Below are 27,632 nucleotides of genomic sequence, written 5' to 3'. Positions count from 1 at the left end.
TCGGTATGTGCCTCCTGAGTTATAGTTGGCGAATTTCTTTACGAAGGCCGAGAATAGTGCACAACGTGGCTTCTATCTCTCCAAACTCGGTATTGTTAGCCATGAGCCTTTTGTCTTTGCCCCATTGTATAAGGAATTTTCTGCATATTTCTTGCACCTGTATATGTTTATATACCGGCCTATGGCCGTAACAGAAACTAACCAGGGCTAGGTTAGGTGGGGGCTGTAGGAGGATAGTTGTCTTCATGTTTGTCCTTGTGGTGGGACGCCACCTCTAGCTTGCCTACATGTAACTATGGTCAACTTCTTCTCTTAATATAAAATAAATGGGACGCTCTTGCGCGTTCTTGGAAAAAAAATTTACAAGCAGTTATAACACAGAGAAACCCCACAAATCATTATAAACTTCGTTGTATCAGACTATCAATGATAAGTTGCGCTATCTGAAACTGTGGCGCGAACTACTTTAAGTACATCTTTGTTGATATGCACAAGCACAAAAACATACTAAAAAGTTGATGAAACACAGGAGGGTAAAGCTTAGTGGGGCAGTGAGTGGCAAGCCCACTAGAAACAGCTCCCCTCGCCGCCCTTGGGCATCTACTACCGCACCATGTAATGCCATATTGGCAGGAGATGTCCATCAGGAAAAGCAGAGTATGCTTTGCTCGCCACATTTGTACTAAGCTTTCCAGTTGTGGCATCACAGCACATCATTTGTCCAGCACATCATTTGTCCTAAACATCTCAACCTGATAAAGTTACGTTCTGCCGCGATGCCCAAAGCAAACTACGTCCCGTGGAATCTAGTACATATATACCGTATATGCAAAAGCATCAAGAACAGAAGAACCAGGAGACGACAACTAGTCCCCAAATGTGATATTTGCAAATGAGCAGCTAAGCTGCTAAAGGAAAGGATCCGGCCCGACATGGCGAGTGTAGAATTGAATATGTGAACATTTTGTGAGGTGCTTGATGCTCACCAGCTCCTCGAAATTCTTCTCCAAATTGCACTTGAAAAGCTAATGTAATGGGAGCGGCTCTTCCTGTAAAGGCAAAGGAACGAATGGGATCCAGATCAACCAACTGAGCATACAGAAAATAATTCAAGCAATCACAGGACCAAACAAAAGACACCATGTTACGTCAGTGGAGTAACTTGAATCAGGTTTGCGTGGCTCACTATTGGAAGAGGGACATGGCAAGGACTTGCAACATAAAGAAAATCTGTTAAAGGTGCGATGGAGCGGCCATTGACGTAAAGGTCACAATCAACAAGTAGCACTTCTTTATGGTTATGCTTATGCAGTGTCCAATAAGCGCAATAAGCACAGGAACAAGTAAATCCACGTGAATCTAAGGCAACAAGTGGCCGATTCAGTTCTCAACTTTCAAACAGTTTATACCTTACTTAATGAGTCACTCTAAAGAGCTACGAGAGGAAGAGTCAGAAATCAGAACACGGGATCCTACCATATAAAGCAGGTGGATTTTGGACAGCACAATCACACACACGACCAACCGAAGAAAACTATAATGACAACTTTAGAATAAAGGAGGCTACAAACCACCATTAGGCATACAAGTAGAAAGAGGCATATTTGATGGTTGCTCTTCATATTCAATTGTTAGTATTGTAGGCCCTTAGCACAGCTACTGGCAAACAGATCATGCAGCGCTGACAACTAAATAGAATCAATCAAAAATAACATGTAAGTGTTGTATTCAATTATTAGCCACACCAAATTGAACAGATTAATAAGGCCTTGAGAAGATTAGTACTCCCTCCGTAAAGAAATATAAGACTGTTTAGATCACTACTTTAGTGATCTATAAACGCTCTTATATTTCTTTACAGAGGGGGTACATATACTTCCTCTGTAAACTAATGTAAGAGCGTTTAGATCACTAAAGTAGTAATCTAAATGCTCTTATATTAATTTACGGAGGGAGTAAAACTGAGTGCCTGGTCTACAAGATCACACAGTTGAGTGAATAAATAAGATCAGACATCCTTCACAAGATCTACAGTCTATCATAAAAGAAACTCATCAGAATTTGATGTTCTCAAAATCTGTCACTGGTAAATGTCCTAACTCCCAACACCTTCCGCTTCCAAGTAGAGTATAAGTATATAGTGCAAAAAAAAAATCATATCACCAGAACCTAAAGACTGCGCATAGAAATTTTCAGTCACAACTAATAATTCATACCAGACACTTGCAAGAAAACTCCATGTACGAAAGTTTGACTATCATCAGGTTCTAAATTACTGAATCAACAAAATCAATTGAATAGAAAGTCAGTGCAGACTTAACCGATATCAAGTTGGAAAGGATAAAAGTGCCAAACAAATTGTATCTGTCCTCCATAAGAGAAACTGATATGAGCCATATGCCTATTAAACATGTAGTTTCTCCAAATTAGGTGTATTCAGATGGATGTGTAAACGAAAGGCTGAAGGGTTAAGGAAAAAACTTCCAAAAAATGATGCTTGATTATACCAAAATTAAATAAAATACAACAAGATTACACTCACAAGCTCCATGATGGGCTCCCATCAGTGTGACGCACATTCTAGACCCCAGGGCAAATAAGAGGTTATGGCCCAACTTGGTGCATGCAGCCTGAAGTCCTTTGAGAAAATCACTTGGAACTTGGGCCTTTAAACATGGCCTACATACACCCTGAATGATCTCCTTTGTTTCAAACCAGGGGGAAACCAGTCTAAGACCCACGATGAACATTGATCCTAGAAATACTTCAGGGGGCTGGCAGATGAGCAAATACTATGGTTCTAGGCATGTTGAACAATAAAAACTATCTGAACTAATCTATGAATGAGTGGTCAATTATCCTTGAGTCTTGATGCATGAATGGAATAATCATCAGTAAATAATACTCCCTCTGTCTGTTTATAGGCCACTTAGTAGTAGTACTATAGACGGAGTCAGTATGTATCATGTCCATAGAACAAGCTAAATTTAAATGATGCTTGCTCAATTCCTATGACAGGGGCATACAACACATTGACGGTGACAAACCAGCGATGCTATCAACGCCAGACCATTGAGAATTTGAGATATTATAGTGTTCTACATTGAAATTCACATGACGGAATACAGCATTTCAGCAGTAAATAAAGAACCAAACAGGAATTGCCAACTGGCCATGTAGTGATTGGCCGACAAGCTTGACCTCCCAGAACAAAAACAGCAGGAACATAAATCACAGCTATCATATGAAAATAGATACTACTATGTCACCCAAAGCTCCATTTATCATTTGAACAGAGATTTCACAATCTGAGATTGAAATGGCACTGCCATCCAACACAACTGTGCAATTACAGCTGCCACATCAAGAAAGCTAAACGGGGCATGCATTTACTAACTTCAAAATTCTGCGACAGTGATGTAATTGACGACTTATACATATGAAACAAAAAGGTAACACCCACAAATCCTGTCAGGATGGACGGAAATAATCAGACTTGTTCGATGCATGTGAGTATTGCTCCCATTGAAATCCAATATAAACAAGAAGCAGGTATCTTCCAATATCAAGCCCAGAAGACAGAATAACACTCCACACTTCCTTGAAGGTCTGGGTCAGTTTTTGCAGAGCTAACACTCAACAATTCCACTGAATTCATACACAAAAATGGTGTACTATACTTGCAATAATAGCAAGAGATGTTATGAACTTATGATACAAGTGATACTGTATCCTCAGTGTCAACAAACTAATTACCCACAAGAACAAGAAACAGATTATCTCCACAACAGATCAAGTAAACGACTGAAAGAATGAACCTGTTTTGCATAGGCTCAGTGCCGAGGGCCCGGGCTCCGCCTGGCAATGCCGACGCCGCTAGAGAAGATGCCAGCGAAGGCCTGCAGGTTCTCGTCAGAGGGGCTGGTGTGAATCTTTCTCGGGAATGGTAAGACACAAGGCCCGCAAAACATCACCCCGCCCATGTACGTGTTCTCATCCTCCCCCTCCTGATCGCTGGCATCGTCTTCACGTTTGTTACTTAGCTTCACCGCAACCTGCTGGTTGTCAGATCCCTTATTGTTAGGCTTCACCGAGGCCTGCAGCTTCTTGGGTGTGAGCACCTTAGGAGAAGGTGGGGGTGTTGGGTGCGCGCGGTTGAGGACGCGCAGCACGCGGCCTGAGATCGGCGCCGTGGAGAGGCTGCTGATGGCGACGGCAGGGGGTAGGCCGCTGAGAGAGACGGCGGGGGAGAAGCTGAGGGCGTGGGAGGCCGCCGGAGAGGGCGGCGCAGCGACCAGGCTAGCAGCCACATTGAGGAGGCCGTGGACGCGGCCGGAGGGGCGTCGGACGCCGACGGCGAACATGGCTGGGGACCCAACGGGGCGGGACAGGAGGCAGTTGTCGCCGAGGAGGAACCGCGCGGATCCGATCAGGGAGTCCCCGCCGATGTGCCAGGCCCCGTTCGGTGAGGCGTAGATCTCCACGGTGACGGCAGCGCGGGAATCCTCGGCGAGCGCGGCTTCGTGCACGCGGAAGAGGAACCGCTCGTGCCAAGCCGGATCGGGGCCGCCAGAGCGGTCGGGTTGCGTCTGGAGCCTGTGCGCGGTGTCAACCCACGCCACGGCGTACGCCTGCAACCGCCGCCGAAGTCCAGAAGGCGGCTTCAGCCCCTGCGCGGAGATGATGGTGACCTCCAGAAGCCGCTCGTCCTCCGGGAGTCCCAGGCCGGCCTCCTCGTCCGGCGCCTCCATCGCCGGCGAGCGGCGGCGCTAGGGTTTCTTGCTCGGGGAAGAGAGGGCTCGCGAAACGAGGCGGCGGCGAGATTTGAGGCTCGCCCCCCTCTCCCCCTTCGGTCGTCTCAGTGGGATTTTGAACGAACGGTGGATGCGAGCAGGTATCGTGCGATCCGATGGTTATGAAGGAGTCCTGCCAACGGGTGGTGATTGATTGGGCGTGTGAGCGGGAGTCTGCGCGGTTTGAGATGTGATTGACAAATGTGAGAGCATCTGCAATTCCATCATCCCCTTTGAGCACATCTTTCTAACCGATCACTTCAAAAGCTGAAGAGGAGTGTAAAAAAGAAATTTAAATCATATATACTTTTTTTATGCTAGTACTCCATGTGCTTGTTCGCACTAAATATACTTACACCAATCGAATCAGAACGGAAAACCATATTTATGTGTATTTATTTCTTTCAAAATTTTAAAAAGGCATATCTTTCAGACCGTGGGTCGGAATTCAGATCCGTCTTCACTGTTGGATTCCTTATGACGATATTTTTAAAACCAGACCCCTCATATGGGTGCTTTGTAATTATTTTTGTTCTTTCTATTCACACATGTTCACTTTTCCTAATATGAGTTTCGAGCGGCAAACTATTTTCATTTATAATTAGGGGGCCACAATATTAACTTTTTGGATCGGCCACTCTAGAAGCGCTAGCGGGCCAACGGGCACCCGCTAGATGCTTGCAAAAAAAATTAAATCGTTCCTAATCGACCCCTTATATCCTTTAAAGGGATAAAAATTTACTCCTCAAACCATTCGGCACCTTATATTTACTCCTCTATGGCCACGATGAGTATAATTTTTTTCTTCTTCATCCTTGCCCACCGCTCCGCCCCTCTCAGCCACATCCACTCTGGTGCTGATGACATTGCCTCTACCGACCACCGCACGTCATCGCCAACACCCCGCAGCCCCGCTGATCTCTAGCCGACAAATTCGAGCAAGATCTGGCGATCTTTTTCTTTGTCCTTTACATCGTCTCCAGCCACGGCGGTGCTCGTCCTCGTCATCCCCAGCGCGGCGGCACTGCCCCCATTGTCCATGCTCATGAGCAAAGGTGCAGTAGGCGGATGAACAATCGCATGGGGAAAAGTTAAGTTCTGTATCATGTAATAACTTGCATTTTGTGAGATAATCTATTCCATTATGTAGCTTAACCAACAATCCATGTGTTGCCCGTTAACGAAGCACACCCTACATGTGTCGTTACCGGGTCAAGCCATATGCGGCCTGTTAACGGACATGACCATACGTCGGTCATTTTACGGGCGTGACCATGCGTGGGTCTTTTTTGGCCAGGCCACTTTGTGGGACCTAACTAGACAGTCCATACATGGGCCTTTATGAGCCAAGATCACCATGGGCCACCGATGGGCCTAGAGAGAGAATGGGCCCTAAATAGGCCGAAAGTATCATTCACGAGTCCAAATACAATGCGCGCCGTTAACAGGCCCAAAGATACCTCGGGCCTAAAATTGGCCCAAAGACACCATGGTCGATCATCGGCCAAAAAGACACATTGGTCCATATATGGGCCCAAGACACGACAGGACTTAGCAGGCCGAAAGACATATCAGGCCTTAAATGGACCCAATTACACCAAGGGCCATTAACAGGACGGAAGAACCATCGGGCAGCAAATGGCCCAAAGACACTATGGGAGCTTAACAGGCCGAAAGATGCATCAGACCATAAATAGGTCCAAAGACACTACATATCGTTAATGGACCGAAATTATCGACTTGTTGTACTAGTGATGAAAGACCCATGGGTCGGTAATGGGTTGAATTCATAAAGGTCCTAACGAATCGTGCGTACTTGGATCGTAAATGGGTGCAATGTTATAACTCACTTATAAGAGGATAGTATCCATCTCGTCTCAAGGGTGCCCACATATGGGTCGACCATTTGGCACAACTCGTTTGTATAGTTGTTTGTCTAAAAATTCATTGTAGTTCGCTCATGTCACTCTTCGCACTGCTCTATTTTTTGGGGGGATGTCGGACCTAAATCCAGCAGATCTTGGGTAGGGAGTCCTGAGCTAGTGATCTCGGCTTGATGGTAACAGGAAGTAGAGAGTCACAGTTGAAAGGATCGATATGGTTGACTAGAGGGGGGGTGAATAGGCAACTACCAATTTTTAGTTTTTGTTAACAAATTAGGTTTAATGCCAAGTAGGTTGTCTAGATGTGCAACTAGGTGAGCAACCTATATGATGCTAACACCCACGCCCTAGGCTCTCCGACGATCTCCCCCTCCAACCAGTGAATCTTTGGCTCCTCTCCACTCATCTCCTTCGGCGTCCTCTGATCTGCCTCCCTATACCCATCTCACATGGGTTCTCATGGTGGATCAACTTTGGATCTGGATTTTTCCAAAGGACTGGCTTTTGCGGATGAGGTTTTTAGATCTTCTGGGAAATGCATCTATCCCATGGATGACACGAGCCATTTCATCATGGTCGTGTCTTTTAGCAGGCATGTTTTCCGCCTTAATGAAGATTCGGTGGCGGCGGCTTTGGAATCAGCTATTGGTGGATCAACAATTGATTTGTTTGTTCAACTCATTAAGGACAAGGTATTCTCATTCATTGTTTCTTGCAAACGAGTTGGTATTTTTATTCTACAATTGCGATTGTTCGCTTGTCCACATTTCAAATGTTATTTCCATCTGTGGGGAAATGGCGGCCTTAATTGGAAACGTGGATTTGTCATTTGGAAGAAAGAATGTGATGCAGAGTGGATTTTAATAAGTCCTTCCAAAAGGCGTGCCGCCCTTGGTATGATTGCCATGCATAAACATCCTAGCAAATCTTCTTTGCACTCTGGTTCATCGACAAAGAAGAAACTTTCTTTTGCCACTTTCCAACAATATGATGTTTGCAAGGGCTATAGTTTCCCAGCTACGCAACGCTGTGTTGATACAATTGTTGATGTTGGTTATTCTGTTCCTGCTCATGAGCGAGTCATTCTCCCCTCGCCGCTGGCGACCGATCTCCACTGGACGGTGGCGTTGCCACCCATCATTTTTGGAATGGTCAACTTCCATGCTAAATCTTCGGCCGGGATTCCAGTGGCCGCTCCAACTAGCTCGGACGTGAATCTGCATGTGCATGGGGCCAACGTCAACGTTGGAGACTTGGATGGGCCTGCATCCCCAAACCAGTTTGGATCTCCAGCCCAAGTTGTTGCTACAGCCCATGCAGCTGTAACCGAAGAACAACCTCCACCCTTATTGCGCTCTCCAGATATTATTTTATATCCAATTGTCTTACGCAACGAGAGGCTACAAGATAATCTAGTTACAGACTCATCTGGAGATTCTGATTGGTTAAATGATCTTATTGATGATATGGTTTTTAAAGTTTGGAAGTGCCAGAATTGCTTATCCATGATGCATTTAACCAACGCATGTACTAGTCGAGTTAGGTGCCGCAGATGCTTTCGGATGGGTCACCGGGCCAAGGGTTGTTTGGATTCTACCCCCTCTCCAACTTACAAGTGGGTCCCGCGGGTCAATATCGGCTCTCCAGGTCGGTCAGCAGGAATATCTACGCCCAACGCCTCGGTTTCTACCTTAGCCTGCTCTGCTAGGTCATTGCCCAGTCCCGTCGAGTCTGCCACCCCATCCCCTCCACCATTGTCTGCAGAGCCACCACCCATAACGCCTCCTTCGCCGCCCACTACACCACCGTCGACCACCCCTCCCCATTGCCACACCACAGATTCGAGCTTTCCATCCAGTCCTGCTGCGGACTCCAAGTCACCAATGGCCAACTTCCCTCTTGATCCTATAGAGTTCGCTCCTCCAGGCTTCGACGTCATCGATGGCGGTCCGCTGCACCTCCCCCGCACTTTCTTCTCGCCAGCGGTGGCTCCAGATCGTCAGCATGAGGACTACGCTATCGCCATCGTCGAGTCGGCTCCACTGCCTGAAAAGATTCTCATATTCCGCAACATGGTCAGTGAAATCATTGTTAACACTCTTGGGAGGGCAGTTCTGGATGCTCAGCCATGGATTCAAGGAGTTTGGCTTTTCTGTTTTCATAGTGTTGCTACTAGACAAGCTTTAGTTGATCACCCCCCTATGATCTGGGCAATGATAGATTCGTTTGTTTTGTTCCGCATGATGAGGGTATAAATTATAGAGCTACCCAGGGTTTTTGTCATGGATGGGTCATGATCTTAGATGCGCCTTCGGATTACAGACGCACATAGTACATTACTGATGCCATTAGCACTTTCGGTCGTTTTCACCACTAGCACCAAGATGACCCAATGTTGGTTCGTACTCTGGCTTATGTGTCGTTCCCAACTCCATCACTAGTGCTGAGAGATGTGGCTTACCGCAAATACGCTGATTTTGGAGGGGCTAGGATATCTTGGACTGCCCCTGTTTACATCCTGTTTGCAGATTTTGCTGATGTGCTGCCAGCCGATGAGGATCCCATGCCTTTCAATGGCAATCCTCACCCCCTGCCTGGAAATATGCAGTTTGACAATCATAACTGGGTTATGCCGGAGTTCCCAGAGCTTGGGTGGAATGATGTACCACTGTAGGACCTTGAAGTATGTCTAGAGGGGGGGTGATTAGACTACTTGACCAGTTAAAAACTTAACCTTTTCCCAATTTTAGAGTTTGGCAGATTTTACGGATCTTTGGACAAGTCAAGCAATCTTCACACAATTCAAGCAAGCATGCAAAGAGTATATGATCAGCGGAAATTAAAGCATGCAACTTGCAAGAATGTAAAGGGAAGGGTTTGGAGGATTCAAACGCAATTGGAGACACGGATGTTTTTGTCGTGGTTCCGATAGGTGGTGCTATCGTACATCCACGTTGATGGAGACTTCAACCCACGAAGGGTAACGGTTGCGTGAGTCCACGGAGGGCTCCACCCACGAAGGGTCCACAAAGAAGCAACCTTGTCTATCCCACCATGGTCGTCGCCCACGAAGGACTTGCCTCACTAGCGGTAGATCTTCACGAAGTAGGCGATCTCCTTGCCCTTACAAACTCCTTGGTTCAACTCCACAATCTTGTCGGAGGCTCCCAAGTGACACCTAGCCAATCTAGGAGACACCACTCTCCAAGAAGTAACAAATGGTGCGTTGATGATGAAATCCTTGCTCTTGTGCTTCAAATGATAGTCTCCCCAACACTCAACTCTCTCTCTCTCTCATAGGATTTGGATCTGGTGGAAAGAAGATTTGAGTGGAAAGCAACTTGGGGAAGGCTAGAGATCAAGAATCATATGGTAGGAATGGAATATCTTGGCCTCAACACATGAGTAGGTGGTTCTCTCTCAGAAATGGTAAGTTGGAAGTGTAGGTTTGTTCTGATGGCTCTCTCCACGAATGAAGAGGAGGTGGAGGGGTATATATAGCCTCCACACAAAATCTAACCGTTACACACAATTTACCAAACTCGGTGGGACCGAATCAACAAACTCGGTCGGACCGATTTAGTAAACCTAGTGACCGTTAGGATTTTCGGTGGGACCGACATGCAACTCGGTAGGACCGATATGGTTAGGGTTAGGGCATAACGTAATCTCGGTGAGACCGATTTTGGTAATTAGCTAACCAGAGAGTTGGTCAGGTAAACTCGGTGGGACCGATTCGCTCATCTCGGTTGGACCGAAACGTTATGAAGGGGAAACAGAGAGTTTACATTGCAATCTCGGTGTGACCGATCGCTCACTTTGGTTATACCGAAACGTTACGAAGGGAAACAGAGAGATTACAATCCCATCTCGGTGAGACCGGGATCCCTATCGGTAAGACCGATTTGCCTAGGGTTTGTGGCAGTGGCTATGATCTTTGAACTCGGTGGGGCCGGATAGAAAGAATCGGTGGGGCCGAGTTTGACTTTGGGTTTAGGTCATATGTGGATGTGAGAAAGTAGTTGAGGGTTTTTGGAGCATATCACTAAGCACTTGAAGCAAGAGGCTCATTAAGCAACACCTCATCCCTCCTTGATAGTCTTGGCTTTTCCTATAGACTGAATGTGATCTTGGATCACTAAAATGTAAAATGTAGAGTCTTGAGCTTTTGAGCTTGAGCCAATCCTTTGTCCTTAATATTTTGAGGGATCCACTTTCATCATCCATGCCATGCCATTTATTGAGCTTTCCTGAAATATTTGTCTTGGAATAGCATTAGCTCAATGAGCTATATGTTGTTATGAATTACCAAAACCACCTAGGGATAGTTGCACTTTCAGTCTCCCCCTTTTTGGTAATTGATGACAACATATAGATCAAAGCTTTGACAAATGATAATAAGATTGAAAAACATTGTCGCTTTGAGAAGTATGTGATAAGCAAGAGCTCCCCCTAAATTTGTGCATAGTTTAAAATTTGTTTGGACTGCAAATGCACAAGGAATTAGGCTCATGGGTTACTCTTCCATGTCACATACATCTTGGTGGAGCGCTCAAAATAATAAAGATTGAATACATGCACTCATCACCAAGCAAAGTGAATGATCATATAAGGATAAGTAAGATAATATCATCTAACAAGCATAAGTGTAGCTTATGATCAAACACATGATCATCAATGTCTCACAGATAATAGCATAGTATCTCAAGCAATCAAAAGCAAACAAAGTTTAACCACCAAAGCAAGAGAGAACAAAAAGCAACAACTCTCTCTCTCGAAGCCTATGATCTATACATTTTTCTCCCCCTTTGGCAACAAGTTACCAAAAAGTTCATAGAAAATGCATAGTACTAGATCGACTCTCAGGCTTGATCTTCAGGTGGTGGTGTAGAGATGGCTCCTTGGACGAAGGCTTCAGTTGATGTGGATGGAGCTGGAGGTGTAGGTGCTGGAGCTGGTTGCACTGGAGCTGTAGGAGCTGTAGCTGGTGCAGATGAAGTGGCTCTGGTGTCTGTCACAGGCACTGCAGCTGATCTCTAAGCTCTAGGCACTCTGGCAAATGCATCAGTGGTTGTCTTGCCCTTCCTCTCCTGCATGTCATCCTGTAGCTGCTCCACAACTGACTGAATCTCAGTTACTTTGACATCTAAATCATAGAATTTTTGTTCCATGATTCTTTCCAGGCTCTCCTGGTTTTGAGTTAGGGTGGCCAACCCCTTCTCAATCCTCAGAGTTGATGCTATCAAGTAACCAAGCTACTCCTGCTTGTTCTTCAAAAAGTACTCAGATGCCTCCTCTTGAGTTGGCGTCTTGGCAGCCTTCTCTTTCTTTGCTTTCTCCTTCTTCTCTTGAGCTTGTACTGATGATGGTTCATTCTCATTCATCACAACTTGATTGTCCTCAAATTCTGGATAGATAGCAAAATGTTCCTTGTCCAGCAAGTATGTGCCTGTGCCCATCTTTGAGTTAATCAACTCCTGAATTTGTGGGGCATATCCACAACTTCTCTTTTGGTCTGCTGCTGTCCTCTTGATAGTCTCAACCATGAGGCTCATGACCTTGAATTTCTGTGGCACATCAAACAAGTGTAGCAAGTTTATAGCATGGCCTCTTATCATGTTGTGGTCACCTGACTTGGGCAATAGAGTATGCCTTAGGATCCAGTTGATCGTTGGCAGCCCTGACAGAAGAAAATGGACTGACCCAAACTTATGTGTCTCAACTGCAGCATCTGGGATCTCCTTGTACATATGAGCCATGGAATTGTGATCCATCTTATTCTTGGCATAGACATCCAACTCATCTTCCTGCTCCTTGGGTGCATTGATCAGATTGGCCCATTCCTCAATGGTTGATTGGTACCTTGTACCTTCAGACATCCAAACTATCCTGCCATCTGGATAGAAATGTGATGTGGAGTAGAATTGCATAATGAGCTCATCATTCCACTTTGTGAGCTTCTGCCCAACAAAGTCTGCAACTCCACAAGCAATGAAATTGTCTTGCACTCCAGGATAGTGTTCTTCATTCTCCTTCATGTAGGTCCAGTTGACCCATCTCATATCACACACTATAGGTTTCTTGTCCAACAGCAGTGTCTCATAGAAATCATGTTGTTCCTTTGTGTGGAACCTGTAATCAACAGCAGTCCTTCTCCTGATAGCATAGGGATCAGACAACCTCCATTGTCCGAGTCATGCATCCTTTCTTAGCTTCATGTTCTCAGCCACAAGATGAGCATCATTGTGGTCTGGAATCTTTGGCTTTAGCTTCCTCAGGACTTGTCCTTCATCATCTTCCTCAGCAGCAACTTCAGGCACTGGGGCCTTGTTCTTCTCAGCAGCTGGTATACTCCTGGTATTCCTCTTTGGTGCATTCTTGGGCTTGGGGGCAGCTTTGGGTGCTTCTTTGGGCTTTGATGATGCAACCCCTGACTTAATAGCATCACCCATCAGCTTTTGTGCCTTGGGTGCTGGCGCAGCAACCTCTTCTTCCTCTTCCTCATCAGAGTCTCTCCTCATAGAGGGATTGCCAAGAACTTTGACAGTGGTGGTTCTGACTCTTTTCTTCTTCTTGCCTTGACCAGCAGCCTCATCTTTTGACTCAATAGTAAACTTCATGGTTTCTCCAGTGGCAACCTTCCTGGGTTTGGAAGTGGGAATCCTTCTTGCAGGTGCCTTCTTCTGCACAACTGACTTAGTGGCTGCAGCTGACCCATATTCTTTCTTGACCACCTTCTTCTTGGAAGTGGCCTCATCTTCTACTGTCACATAGTCCTCATCCTCAGATTCTGAGGTTCTTTTCTTCCTTGTCCTGGTGGCAGCCTTAGGCAGATTGCTTGGGGTGCTCCTGCTGCCATCATCTGAAGTGCTAGAGGGACTAGTGCCCTCACTCATGTGAATCTGCTCTTCTTCCCTGTTCTGACTATCACTTTGGTCTGACATGCTGAAAACACTGACTGCTGACCCTGTGAATAGTTATAGATGAGATAGAGTGGATGAGCATCACAAAATGCAGAGATTTTTGCAAAAGAATGATTCAAAAACTTAGTTTTAGTTTTCCACAGAAAGCATTTCGGATCAACCGATTTTCAAACTCGGTGATACCGAAGCAGTTTTGGAACCTAAACTAGTGAACTCGGTCAGACCGAGTCACAGTTCGGTGGCACCGGGACTGCTAGGGTTTCACAAAGTTCTAAAATCGGTCACACCGATTAGCAATTCTCGGTCGGACCGAGAGTTACTAGTGCAATGGCATTAGTCAAATCGGTGGGACCGAGTTTTTCAACTCGGTGGGTCCGAGATGGTTTCGGTGGAAACCTAACCCTAAATTTTCAAATCGCATCTATTCTGAGGATTGTTTTGACTGGATAGAGGTGTTTCAATCGTGGCAAGAATCATGATGAACACAATGTGCTGAGAATCAGACGAGGATAGCACTGTGATCGAGTTCATACCCTAGTTTGGCGATGAACTCGCTACGGCGGCAACGACGGAGTTGAAATCCGTTGACGGCGGTGGAGACCAGCGACAGGAGACGGCTGGCGATGAAGTCGATGATCCGGAGACCTAGAAGGCAGAGCAAGCTATGCGCGGGCGAAGAGATTTGGAGAAAGTTTTCCAAATTTTTGCCCGTGTGAATATATAGCCCGATACTGTCGGTGTGACCGAGTGGAACGACTCGGTGGCACCGAGATGCATAACTATTGACAGTTACAGCAACTCGATGTGACCGAAAAGTTCAAATCGGTTGCACCGAGATGGAAAACCTAGATCGACTTAGTGATCTTGGTATGACCGAAATGGAAGAATCGGTCAGACCAAAAAGCACAAAGAAGTTTTGGAAGTTTAAGTCTATGATGAATCGGGGACTCCGAGTGCTCCTCACACAAAGTGGTTCGAATCTGACTTGATCAAATTTTGTGATGTAGCATGAATAGAGTTTGAGACAAGAAAAGCATAGATAGCTAGAGAAGGTTCTTAGGCATTCTTGTACATCCACTTGGCCCAAAAAAAAGAAAATCCAATCAATCAAAACAACAAGTGGATGTCCTTGAATGAGTAAAATATGCAACCAACATGCTCACACAATAAAATGTCAAATGAAATATGTGGCAAAGCATGCACAACCAATTCTAGCATCTATCAAACAATTGGCGATGACTAGGTCATCTATATATGAGTATATTGACTTAGGAGTCAAATGAGAACATTTGATCATAGGTCATACTCATCGTTTAAGCTCAAGTGGGGTTACCACTTTTACATAATGCATTGATGTGTTCACATCATTAGAGTTGCTTTGACTCAATTCTTAGAGTTAAGCTCCCCCTAGATGTGAGATCCCCCCTTAGAGGGATGAACTAACCTTGGGTTTTGTCGATGATGACTTCATGTAGGTGTTGAATATGTGGATGCTCAATGTTGATGTAGATCATTTGGAGCAATCCTTTGGAGTGAGTTGCACTTTCAATACCTACATGGGTTAGTCGCACAAGGAACAAACAAGAATATCCATAGACATAGAGTGATGCACACACAAGATGATGTCCATGAAAACATTAGGTTACCTTGCCCCTTGCCTTATCAACATGAGGGTTTGTGACTCCTTGAACTAGTGCAAGATATGGAAGTTGATTGCACTTGTCCTTGCCATAATGATATGAGTGAAGAATGTTGGCGGAGTCACCCTCAAGAACACTCTAGTTCTTCTTCTTCGGGATCCACATCATCTTGATGGGAATCCTAGGAGTTGTAGTTATACTTGATGAAGTAGAACTTGATGTAGTATTGGGAACCCACTTGACCAAGGCCTTAGGTGCTTCTTCAAATGCATCAATCTCCTCTTGAAGCTTGTCCTTGCCTTTGTTCTTGTGGTCTTGTGGTGGAAGATCATCTGCTTGTGTTCCCTTGAAGGAAGTAGGATCATACTTCTCTTGTTGAGGAACAAACTTCGTCTTGGGGTATTGATCTTCTTCCCACTCAACTCCATTGGCATTGAACTTTCATTCAAAACCAACACCTTGATTCTTCCGGTGCCTTCCTTGCTTGCGTACAATTTCCTCGAATTGCTTACTTCTGGCAAGGCTCTTGTATACACCTTTCTCTATAATTCCCTTCAATAAGCTATTTTCTTTCTCAAGTGTAACTTGGCTAAGATAATCATTAGTGGAATCAAGAGAACTACTAGAAGCAACAATATTGGATTTGGCATTATTATTGTTACTACTAGAGGAAGGATCTTTCTTGTACTTGTTACTAGACTTGACTTGAGGCATGTAAGTAGATAAGAATAAACGCTTGGCAATGTAAGAAGAACTTTTCTTACGGAGATCATCATTGATTGCCTTTAAGAACTCATGCTCTTGCTCAAGATTGAGCTTTTCAAAGCGTAACTTCTCATGAGCCCTTAAAGGTTCTCGATGATCTTCTAAGATAGTTTCATGAACTAACTTAAGAGTGTTTAGTTCTTTAGTTAGAAGCTCAATCTTCTCCTTATCATTGTCATTCGTTTTATCTTGATTAGCATGATTAATTGACGTTTCATCATAGTATTCATCACTAGAGTTGTCAACAAGTAAATCATCATCACCTAGCAAGCCATCTTCATCACTATTGAAATCAACATACTCGGTGTGTGTTACCTTTGGACCTTTGGCCATGAAGCATCTTCCAATTCCTTCATTTGGTGAATCAAATATGTCATAGGAGTTGGTTGACACAAGTGCTAGACCGGCAACACCTTCATCTTGAGTATATTCGGAGTCGGAGTGATAGCTTCTCTCGGAGTGATTGTCGGAGTCGGATCCGGATACCCATTCACCAACATGAGCTTGATGTCTTCGTTTTGTGTAGCTATTTGATGACTTGTCCTTCCTTTCCGAATCCGTGCTCCTCCGTGAGGGTCTTCGTTCATGACGATCATCTCTACTCCTTCTCTCTCTTGGTGGTGATTCTTCTCTTCTACTTCTTCTTTTTGGAGAATCTTCTCTTCTTTTGTAGGGTGCCGCACACTCATTGGAATAGTGTCTGGGTCTCCCACAATTGTAGCAATTGCACTCTCGACTAGAAGATCTTTTGTCATTGTAGGACCTTGACTTAGAGCTTCTTTCTTTGCTTCTACTCTTGTAGAATTTGTTGAAGTTCTTCACCATTAAGCTCAATTCTTCATTGAAGGTTTGTTTCTCACTTGATGATGTGGGGGCTTCACATGAGGCTTTGTAAGCACCACTTGACTTGTTGTGAAGTTCCTCCTTATCCTTGAGTGACATCTCATGAGCAACAATTCTTCCAATGACTTTCGTTGGCTTGAGATCTTTGTAATTTGGCATCATTTGGATCAATGTGCACACGGTATCATACTATCCATCCAATGCTCTTAAGATCTTCTTGATGATGAATCTGTCGGTCATCTCTTCACTTCCTAAGCCGGCAATCTCATTTGTGATAAGAGCAAGCCTAGAGTACATTTCAGCGACACCTTCATCATCCTTCATTTTGAACTTGTCAAGCTGACTTTGGAGCACATCCAACTTGGATTCCTTGACGGACTCGATACCTTCATGCATATCAATCAAGGTATCCCAAATTTCATTTGCATTCTCAAGACGGCTGATTTTGTTGAATTCTTCGGGGCACAAGCCATTGAAGAGGATATCACAAGCTTGAGCGTTGTATTGCAGCATCTTCAATTCTTCCGCGCTAGCTTCACGGTTCGGCTCTCTCCCATCAAAGAATTCACCTTGCAAGCCAATACACACAATAGCCCAAACGGCAGGGTTATGTTCGAGAATATGCATTTTCATCTTATGCTTCCAACTAGCAAAATTAGTACCATCAAAGTAAGGACCTCTACGGTGATAATTTCCCTCACTAGACGCCATACTCTCCTAGGTTGTGAAACGAAGGCTATGACCACCAAAAGCTATGGAAATCAAAGCAAATGGAAACCAAAGCTCTGATACCACTTGTAGGACCTTGAAGTATGTCTAGAGGGGGGGTGATTAGACTACTTGACCAATTAAAAACTTAACCTTTTCCCAATTTTAGAGTTTGGAAGATTTTAGCGATCTTTGGACAAGTCAAGCAATCTTCACACAATTCAAGCAAGCATGCAAAGAGTATATGAGCAGCGGAAATTAAAGCATGCAACTTGCAAGAATGTAAAGGGAAGGGTTTGGAGGATTCAAACGCAATTGGAGACACATATGTTTTTGTCATGGTTCCGATAGGTGGTGCTATCGTACATCCACATTGATAGAGACTTCAACCCACAAAGGGTAACGGTTGCGCGAGTCCACGGAGGGCTCCACCCACGAAGGGTCCACGAAGAAGCAACCTTGTCTATCCCACCATGGCCGTCGCCCACGAAGGACTTGCCTCACTAGCGGTAGATCTTCACGAAGTAGGCGATCTCCTTGCCCTTACAAACTCCTTGGTTCAACTCCACAATCTTGTCGGAGGCTCCCAAGTGACACCTAGCCAATCTAGGAGACACCACTCTCCAAGAAGTAACAAATGGTGTGTTGATGATGAACTCCTTGCTCTTGTGCTTCAAATGATAGTCTCCCCAACACTCAACTCTCTCTCATAGGATTTGGATCTGGTTGAAAGAAGATTTGAGTGGAAAGCAACTTGGGGAAGGCTAGAGATCAAGATTCATATGGTAGGAATGGAATATCTTGGCCTCAACACATGAGTAGGTGGTTCTCTCTTAGAAATGGTAAGTTGGAAGTGTAGGTTTGTTCTGATGGCTCTCTCCACGAATGAAGAGGAGGTGGAGGGGTATATATAGCCTCCACACAAAATCTAACCGTTACACACAATTTACCAAACTCGGTGGGACCGAATCAACAAACTCGGTCGGACCGGTTTAGTAAACCTAGTGACCGTTAGGATTTTCGGTGGGACCGACATGCAACTCGGTAGGACCGATATAGTTTGGGTTAGGGCACAACGTAATCTCGATGAGACCGATTACACGAACTCGGTGAGACCGATTTTGGTAATTAGCTAACCAGAGAGTTGGTCAGGTAAACTCGGTGGGACCGATTCGCTCATCTCGGTTGGATCAAAACGTTACGAAGGGGAAACAGAGAGTTTACATTGCAATCTCGGTGGGACCGATCGCTCACTTCGGTTAGACCAAAATGTTACGAAGGGAAACAGAGAGATTACAATCCCATCTCGGTGAGACCGAGATCCCTATCGGTAAGACCGATTTGCCTAGGGTTTGTGGCAGTGGCTATGACATTTGAACTCAGTGGCGCCGGATAGAAAGAATCGGTGGGGCCGAGTTTGACTTTGGGTTTAGGTCATATGTGGATGTGAGAAAGTAGTTGAGGGTTTTTGGAGCATATCACTAAGCACTTGAAGCAAGAGGCTCATTAAGCAACACCTCATCCCTCCTTGATAGTATTGGCTTTTCGTATAGACTCAATGTGATCTTGGATCACTAAAATGTAAAATGTAGAGTCTTGAGCTTTTGAGCTTGAGCCAATTCTTTGTCCTTAATATTTTGAGGGATCCACTTTCATCATCCATGCCATGCCATTTATTGAGCTTTCCTGAAATATTTGTCTTGGAATAGCATTAGCTCAATGAGCTATATGTTGTTATGAATTACCAAAACCACCTAGGGATAGTTGCACTTTCAACCACCACTTGTCAATGAGCAGCCTCAGGATGATATCCCTCCAGTGCATGATGCTGATCAGCAAGAACAAGTTGAAGAGGTTCAGTCCCAGGATTCAATCATTCTGCATGTATCTGATGACTAAGTTAACAATGTGCCTGATGCTGCTGATGTGGTAGTTTACCAGCCCCCAATGGGACCATAGCAACCTCCTCTGCATATTGGGCAGGTGCTCACTATTTTTGGACCAGTCTTACCTCCTGTCATGCAGTGGCAGCGTTCCTTCGAGAAGATGATGTTGTTTCTGTGGACTGCTGAGATTCCATAGTGTGTGTTCACGTTTAAAATTGGAGCCCTCTTGTTTGCTAAGCGCTCCTGGGATTGCTGCTACAATGATTCTGCATTCAGCATTTCTTTGCAGCCTGTATCTAACTCCTCTCACAGCCTTGCTCGCCGTCCATCACCAGTTAAACGACCAATAGCAAGAGCTCTCTGCTTTGACGATCTCTCTGAACCTGTCACTAAAGCCTTTAAGTTCACTGTTGCCCCAAAAGTGACCATGAAGCGTGATCGGAAGTCGAGGTCTGCTAAAATTCTAGTTGACACTATAGACGCAGCGCATGCCTCAGTGCTTTACGTGATGGCTATCGTAAAGCACCAAGCAGTGGCCCTAGCCCTCACGGGATTTCTCACACTTTGAAGAAGTGCAAGACCAAGTCATCTCAGGCTGATGAGAACTCATCTGTACCCCCACCAACTGCTATAGCTGATCGTCAGCGTATTGGGGCTCGTCTGCGCATCGCTCCTGAGAATATCTCCATGGATAAGCTTGTTGCTGATCCAGCTAAACCCACCAGCAACAAGAGTTCTGATGACTAGTTTCATCATGCAGCGTTTTGGTCCATGGCATACCACTCCAAACGCCATCTATTTTTATTTCTGTTTTCATGTAGTGAACTATGTCATTTTGCTGTGGTTAGCTGGTCTGTGTAGGTCATTGCGTGATCTACTTTTGCTGCACTTTATTTTGGTTTGTAATGAATCAGTCTGGGTTTAAAGACTGGAAAGTTTTATGTTAGAATGTTCGTGGCCTTAACTCTGAAGCGCGACAACTTGCTGTTACGCAAAAGATTGATGAAAGTGGTTGTTCTGTGGTCTGTCTCCAAGAAACAAAGTGTATGCATATTGGTCATAGGTTCATTAGGAAGTTCTGTCCACGTCGTTTTGATAACTTTGCTTATATGCCTTCAGATGGTGCTTCTGCTGGAATGGTGGTTATTTGGAACTCTTCCTTCTTTAAGGGCAGGTTAATTGAGGCAAAACCTCATGGTATCATTGTGGAATTCCGCTCTAAACATACCTCTGAAATATGGACTCTAGTTATTGTTTACGGCCCATGTCAAGGTCCAGCCCGTGATGAGTTTGTGCAGTGGTTATACAATATTGACATTAATTGTGATGATAATTGGCTTCTTTTGGGCGATTTCAACTTTATGTGATCGCTTGAAAATCGCAATTTACCTGGGGGAAATGTCAATGACATCTTTCTGTTTAATGAAATCATTGGCCATTTGGGTCTTGTTGAGCTGCCAATCAAAGGACGGCAGTTTACATGGTCAAATATGCAAACTACACCACTACTTGAACAAATTGACTGGTTTTTTTACTTCGGTTGCATGGACTTCTGATCACCCCAACAGCTTGGTTCTACCTCTTGCACGTAGTGCATCCGATCATGTGCCTTGCATGGTCACAATTGCCACTGCCATACCTAAGGTTAAGGTTTTTTGCTTTGAAAACTATTGGATTGACTTGCCTGGCTTTAATGAATGTGTTTCTAAGGTTTGGAACATGTCGGTGGGCAGATCTTCTATTGCCTTAACTATATCCGCTAAGTTTAAAGCTCTCTGGTATGCCCTTAAGAAATGGCATTTAAATTTGTCCACGGTTAAGGCACTCATTTCTAATTGCAACAAAGTCATCCTCTTCTTAGATGGGCTGGAAGAGATTAGGCCTTTGAGTGGGACTGAATCAAATTTTAGGCGAATTGTAAAATTGCATCTTGAGGATATTCTTCACTGGCAGTTTGTGTATTGGAAGCAACATTGTACAATCATAAATATTAAAGTTGGTGAGGAAAATTCCAAAATTTTCCACGCCATGGCCACTGAAAGGTTTCGGAGGAATACTATTTCCTCGATCAAGAATTCGGCAGGTGATGTGGTCTCTGATCATCAACAGTTGGAAGGAATGTTCTGGACTGATTTCAATCAGTGTATGGGTCAATCTAAAGGAATTCAAATGGGATTTGATTTGGACTCATTAATTGAGAGAGTTGATGGTCTGGAGGATTTATCCCACCCTTTCACGGACTCTGAGGTGGAGTCTGTAATTAAGAACATGGCAACTGATTGTGCACCAGGTCCAGATGGCTTTACTGGACTGTTCTTAAAGAAGTGTTGGCCTATTCTCAAGGAGGATTTTATGCAGCTTGTCAAGGAGTTCTATGAGGGGAGATGCAATTTGGAATGTCTTAATACTTCTTAATTACTCTCATTCCCAAGAAGTTAAGCCCTGAGGTTGTTGGTGATTTTCGGCCCATATATTGACCAAGACGTGCTTGAAGTTTTTAACTAAACTTCTGGCTAATCGCCTTCAGAAAGTGATTATGTGATGTATACATTGTAACCAATATGGTTTTCTTCGTTGTCGCTCCATCCAAGACTGTATGGATTGGTGTTTCGAGTACATTCATCAATGTAAAGCTTCAAAGCGACCCATCATTCTCCTCAAGCTAGACTTTACGAAGGCCTTTGATACTATTGAGCATGAAGTTATTCTTAGAATCCTGCAATGCAAGGGTTTTGATAGTCGTTGGACTGGCTGGATTAATAACATCTTGTCTATGGGCTCTTCTTTAGTGCTTTTAAATGGCGTGTCGAGCAATCACTTTGTTTGCAGAACGGGTGTTCGTCAAGGGGATCCTTTATCTCCGTTATTGTTTGTGATTGAAGTTGATTTGCTCCAGTCAGTGGTCAATGAGATGTGCTCCAGGAACATTCTTACTCTACCAATCCCACCTAGCTCCAATGATTACCTGATTGTCCAATATGCGGACAATACCCTCATTGTCCTGCTTGCGATCGACAACCAGCTCATCGCCTTCAAGGAGTTTCTTGACACTTTTGCGGCTTCAACAGGATTGAGAGTCAACTTCAGTAAATCCTCCCTTATTCCAATCAATATGAGTGACGAGGAGGGCTCTAGGATCCCCAGTTTGCTCGGATGTGATGTTGGATCCATGTCGTTCACATATCTTGGGTTACCCATGGGAACTTCAAGACCTATGATTTATGATCTAATGCCTCTGGTCGACGCATTGAGAGTCGTTTATCTGCGTCTTCATGCCTTCTAAATCAAGGAGCCGTCTACAACTGCTTCAGTCGGTATTGTGTTCTGTGCCAATTTACTTCTTTTGTACGCTCTCTCTTCCCAAGGGCATATTGCAGCAGATCGAGAGAATCATGCACCAATGTCTGTGGAGAGGGAACACGGATACCCCACGCCAATCATTCGATGCTTGGGATCTGGTTTGTCGGCCTAAGAATTTGGGTGGTTTGGGTGTTCTTAATTTGGGTATTCAAAACGAGGCCTTGTTGCTCAAGCACCTCTTCAAGTTCTTTAACAAGGTAGATGTGCCTTGGGTCACATTAATATGGGACACTTATTATGCCTCCTCTCCACCGCAAGTCACTCAGAGCTGTGGCTCCTTTTGGTGGCGTGATGTCATGCGTTTATATGGAAATTTCTGCAAACTGTCTATTCCACAAGTGCATGCAAGCAACACAATGGTCTTCTGGCTTGATCGCTAGTAGCTGGGAAATAATGTTGTCCTTATGCATGATCGGTTCCCACGGTTTCGTTCATTTGTGATTGATGATACGATTACATTTAAGGATTTTATGGAGCTACCTGATGTTTCTGATAACTTCCATCTGCCTTTATCCTTGGAGGCTTACCTGGAATTCACCCAGCTCTAAGCTTTGTTGCCACTGATCGACCTTGATGAGGAAAGGAAAGATATTTGGAAATGGCCATCGAAATCTGGAGAGTTTAAGTCAAGGATCTACTATGTGTCTTGCTTCTCCCATCTTGTGGTCGATCCCATTTTTAAGTGGATCTGGAAATGTTCATGCATGCTCAAGTTCAAGATGTTTGGTTGGCTCCTCTTGATGGACCGTTTTAATACTAGAGATATGATGCAACGCCGACACTGGAACATACAGGATGACACATGCATTATGTGCCTCTATGCTTGCCATGAGGACCGTATCCATCTCTTCTTTGCTTGCAATTTCAGTCAAAGGGTTTGGAATTATCTTGGGATTTCTTGGATTGTTCAACCAAACTAGACTACATATGAGATGGCTTTAATAGCTATGAGGGATTTTGGTCTTCCTTTTTTCACAGAGGTTGTCTTCACTGCCACTTGGAATATTTGGACACAAAGGAATGGGAAGATCTTCAGAAATGAGTTGCCTTCCTTTAGATCTTGGAGGAGAAATTTTATCCATGACATTTCTCTTTTAGCTCATAGAAATAAATGTAAATATAGAGATAGCTTAATCTCCTGGATAGGTGCCTTACCTTAGGTCTCTTTGTAAGTATTTTCCTTTCTGCTCTTACTTGTAATTTTGTAACTTTGTAACTTCTCTAGTTCTTCATCAATAAAGAACTGTGAGGTTGTTGCCTTGCAGTATATAGTAAAAAAAATTGTTTGGATACTCAACTTAGCTAGAGGTTAGACTTAGTTTCTAGCTCATGACTAACCCTGAACTAACTCCATCCAAAGAGGTGTTTGGATGACAGGGTTAGATTCACAATAAATGCACTAGGAGAACTAGCTCCACTTAGCACCTCTTGGGTTGGATAGTTTCTTTGGGTGGGTTAGATGCAACTAGCTCAAACTAGCCCTCGTGTTTGGATATACTTTAGGGCTATTTGAGCCCGAACTAGCTCAAACTAACCCTAACCCATGGGTACATCAGTAGTTAATCAGCCGATATTTTGTAAGAATGCAATAAACTCCTTCCGGCCCATAATATAAGATGTTAATTCATCTAATATGTGAGTATATTGTATGTTATAAGATATTATAAAAGAGTGTTGTACTACATCATTGTGCAATTGCTGTTTAGCTTCTAATATGTCATTGGTGCTTTTAGGTACATATGTCATTGGTAAAGATCCGCGCTTCGACCCTTTTTGCGTATGGGGCAATGAGATATGGATGAACCAACATCAAGTGAGGAAGCTGCTAAAGATTGTTAGTAAAATGGGTCAAAAGTGGCAATTAAACTATTTTTTTACACTTTATCCAAGACAACAACAAACTGCAGGATGGTAAGTAAGAACTCTGCAACCTTCTTTACTGCCCATAATGAGTTGTGTTAGGGCCTGTTCCGTAGCTCGCTGACTCCCAGCTTCTGCAAATCTGCGACCGGAGCTAGCCCGAACGGCCCAGCTCCAAGAAGCTAGCTTCCAAGAGCGGAGCGGCACACACGTACAAAAAACGGAGCGACAGTTTCGGCGATCTCAGAAATCGGGAATCCGGAGTTGGCATTATTTACGAGCAGCTGCCACCGCGAAGTGAATCGAGGGGGTCACGTACCGGTTCGCTACTTCTATTTCCCCTGTTCTCGTGTGTTCTCCTGGGCCCTAAGGACACGTTACCTGTTGAGCCGGCTGGGCTCCAGCCCGCCCAGCCAGGTTGGCCTGCTAACACGTACGAGAAGCTGGAGCGAGGGGCCGAACGAATTTCTGAGCGCTAGCTCTCGCACCGCTGGTGATCAAAAAATGAAGCTGGATTTGTGGATTTATTGGAGTTGGGAAGCTGCCGAACAGGCCCTTAGATGACAATGTCTGAATCTTTTTCCTTTGAAGTGGTTCCCAAAGCAGTTTACTCAAGATTACCTCTCAAACTACATGATTGGTGGACATGGAAAGGTTAAACTATTTCTACCAGAACACGATGATTATCTTGATGTTTTCCTGAAGACGGTGAAGGATGGGCGGTCGGCCATCACAAGGTGTTGGACTAGAGTCGTGCGTGCCTTCTGCATGGAGGAGGGCACAATATGGGCATTCCGCTTCACCTTGTTCAGCAACCAGAATGTATCTCGCCTCTTTCTTTACCGTCTTTAATAGTACAAGTATACAACTGTGGTTCATCATTCTTTATTTGGTTCTTATGTAATTCTTGAACATATGTACCTATGAATCGAATAATGCATTGGTTATTTGAACCTGATGGATATGAATAATGCTATAGCATACATTCAAATTCAAATCTGGTACAATTTGAAATAGCAACAATTAAATTATGGTTAAATTACGCTCTACAGGTTGTTACGGCACACATGGTTGGTAAAACACAAACGTTTGCGATATACACCATAATCCGACATGGTTCACAGAGAGGAAAGATGTGCAAGCATGCACACAGTTGTCGTTTACAAAGCGTGTGCGATGGCAGACAATATCACAAACGGTGCGGGCAAACTAAACGTTTGTGATAGTTGCCTTATCATACACAATTCGCAACCATGAACTGTTTCTGATGTGGTATGCATCGTAAACGTTGCACTACGAAATAGCGTGTGCGATATTTGTCATGTACGACGATGTTAAGACGGTCTGACAATTTGTAATTCTGTCCAACACTCGTACGACGATTAGCTAGTCTTCTTAATTAGTTAACGCATACAATTTGGGAAAAGTAAATGTGTGTGATTGTATTCTTATCATACACGTTCTATAATCGTGAACCATTTGTGATGGGTCGCGCATCATAAACGTAGCACCATCGAATACCGACTGCGATGGCAATGCAAGCACAAACGAGTAGCAAGTACTGTATATGCATCAAGGCTCCCTATCCCCGACGGTTTTTGGGTCGTGTGGGAAGAACCTGTTGGAAATATGACCCAGAGGCAACGATAAAATGGTTATTATTATATTTCCTTGTTCATGATAATAGTCTATTGTTCATGCTATAATTGTATTAACCGGAAACTGTAATACATATGTGAATACATAGACCACAACATGTCCCTAGTGAGCCTCTAGTTGACTAGCTCATTGATCAATAGATGGTTATGGTTTCCTGACCATGGACATTAGATGTTGTTGATAACGGGATCACATCATTAGGACAATGATGTGATGGACAAGACCCAATCCTAAGCATAGCACAAGATCGTGTAGTTCGTTTCCTAAGAGCTTTTCTAATGTCAAGTATCATTTCCTTAGACCATGAGATTGTGCAACTCCCAGATACCGTAGGAATGCTTTGGGTGTACCAAACGTCACAACGTAACTAGGTGGCTATAAAGGTGCACTACAGGTATCTCCAAAAGTGTCTGTTGGGTTGGCACGAATCGAGACTGGGATTTGTCACTCCGTATGACGGAGAGGTATCTCTGGCCCACTCGATAATGCATCATCATAATGAGCTCAATGTGACTAAGGACTTAGTTAGGGGATCATGCATTATGGAACGAGTAAAGAGACTTGCCGGTAAACGAGATTGAATGAGGTATTTGGATACCGATGATCGAATCTCGGGCAAGTAACATACCGATGGACAAAGGGAATTGTATACGGGATTGATTGAATCCCTGACATCGTGGTTCATCTGATGAGATCATCGTGGAACATGTGGGAGCCAACATGGGTATCCAGATCCCGCTGTTGGTTATTGGCCAGAGAGATGTCTCAGTCATGTCTGCATGGTTCCCGAACCCATAGGGTCTACACACTTAAGGTTCGGTTACGCTAGAGTTGTTATGGGAAATAGTATGTGGTTACCGAATGTTGTTTGGAGTCTCGGATGAGACGCCAGACGTCACGAGGAGTTCCGGAATGGTTTGGAGACGAAGATTTATATATGGGAAGTCCTTATTCGGTCACCGAAAGTGTTCGGGGGTTTACCGGTATTGTACCGGGACCACCGAAAGGTTCCGGGGGTCCACCTGCCCCGGAGGGCCCTATGGGCTGAATATGGAGGGGAACCAGCCCCTAGGTGGGATGGGCACCAACTCCCCCCTAGGGCCCATGCGCCTAGGGTTGGGGGAAACCCTAAGGGGGGGCGCCCCCACCTAGCTTGGGGGGCAAGCCTCCCCCTTGGCCGCCGCCTCCTTAGATGGATCTAAGGGGGCCGGCCCCCTCTCCCCTTCCCCTATAAATAGTGTGGGGGGGGAGGGCTGCCGCACCCTTTCCCCTGGCGCAGCCCCTCCCTTCCCAACACCTCCTCCTCCTCCGT

The 27,632-nt window shown here is 44.6% G+C and overlaps 1 protein-coding gene across 1 annotated transcript; it reads right to left on the bottom strand.

Annotated features, from left to right (window-relative positions):
- Positions 1-313: 313 nt before the first annotated feature.
- Positions 314-4,917, bottom strand: LOC123070265 (uncharacterized). The gene is made up of 2 exons (XM_044493366.1): positions 3,819-4,917; positions 314-1,049 (listed from the first exon to the last, which is right to left on the bottom strand). Exon 1 carries the CDS (start codon positions 4,749-4,751, stop codon positions 3,834-3,836), a length of 918 nt encoding a protein of 305 aa, XP_044349301.1. The 5' UTR covers positions 4,752-4,917; the 3' UTR covers positions 314-1,049; positions 3,819-3,833.
- Positions 4,918-27,632: the final 22,715 nt, after the last annotated feature.

This window comes from Triticum aestivum, chromosome 3B (genome assembly GCF_018294505.1).
Source record: "Triticum aestivum cultivar Chinese Spring chromosome 3B, IWGSC CS RefSeq v2.1, whole genome shotgun sequence".
Taxonomy (NCBI): domain Eukaryota; kingdom Viridiplantae; phylum Streptophyta; class Magnoliopsida; order Poales; family Poaceae; genus Triticum; species Triticum aestivum.
This window is presented reverse-complemented; position numbering and strand designations above follow the sequence as displayed.

What these genes read in the sequence shown, in the direction of transcription:
- LOC123070265 (XM_044493366.1), bottom strand. Translation starts at nt 4,751, where the DNA reads ATGGAGGCGCCGGACGAGGAGGCCGGCCTGGGACTCCCGGAGGACGAG.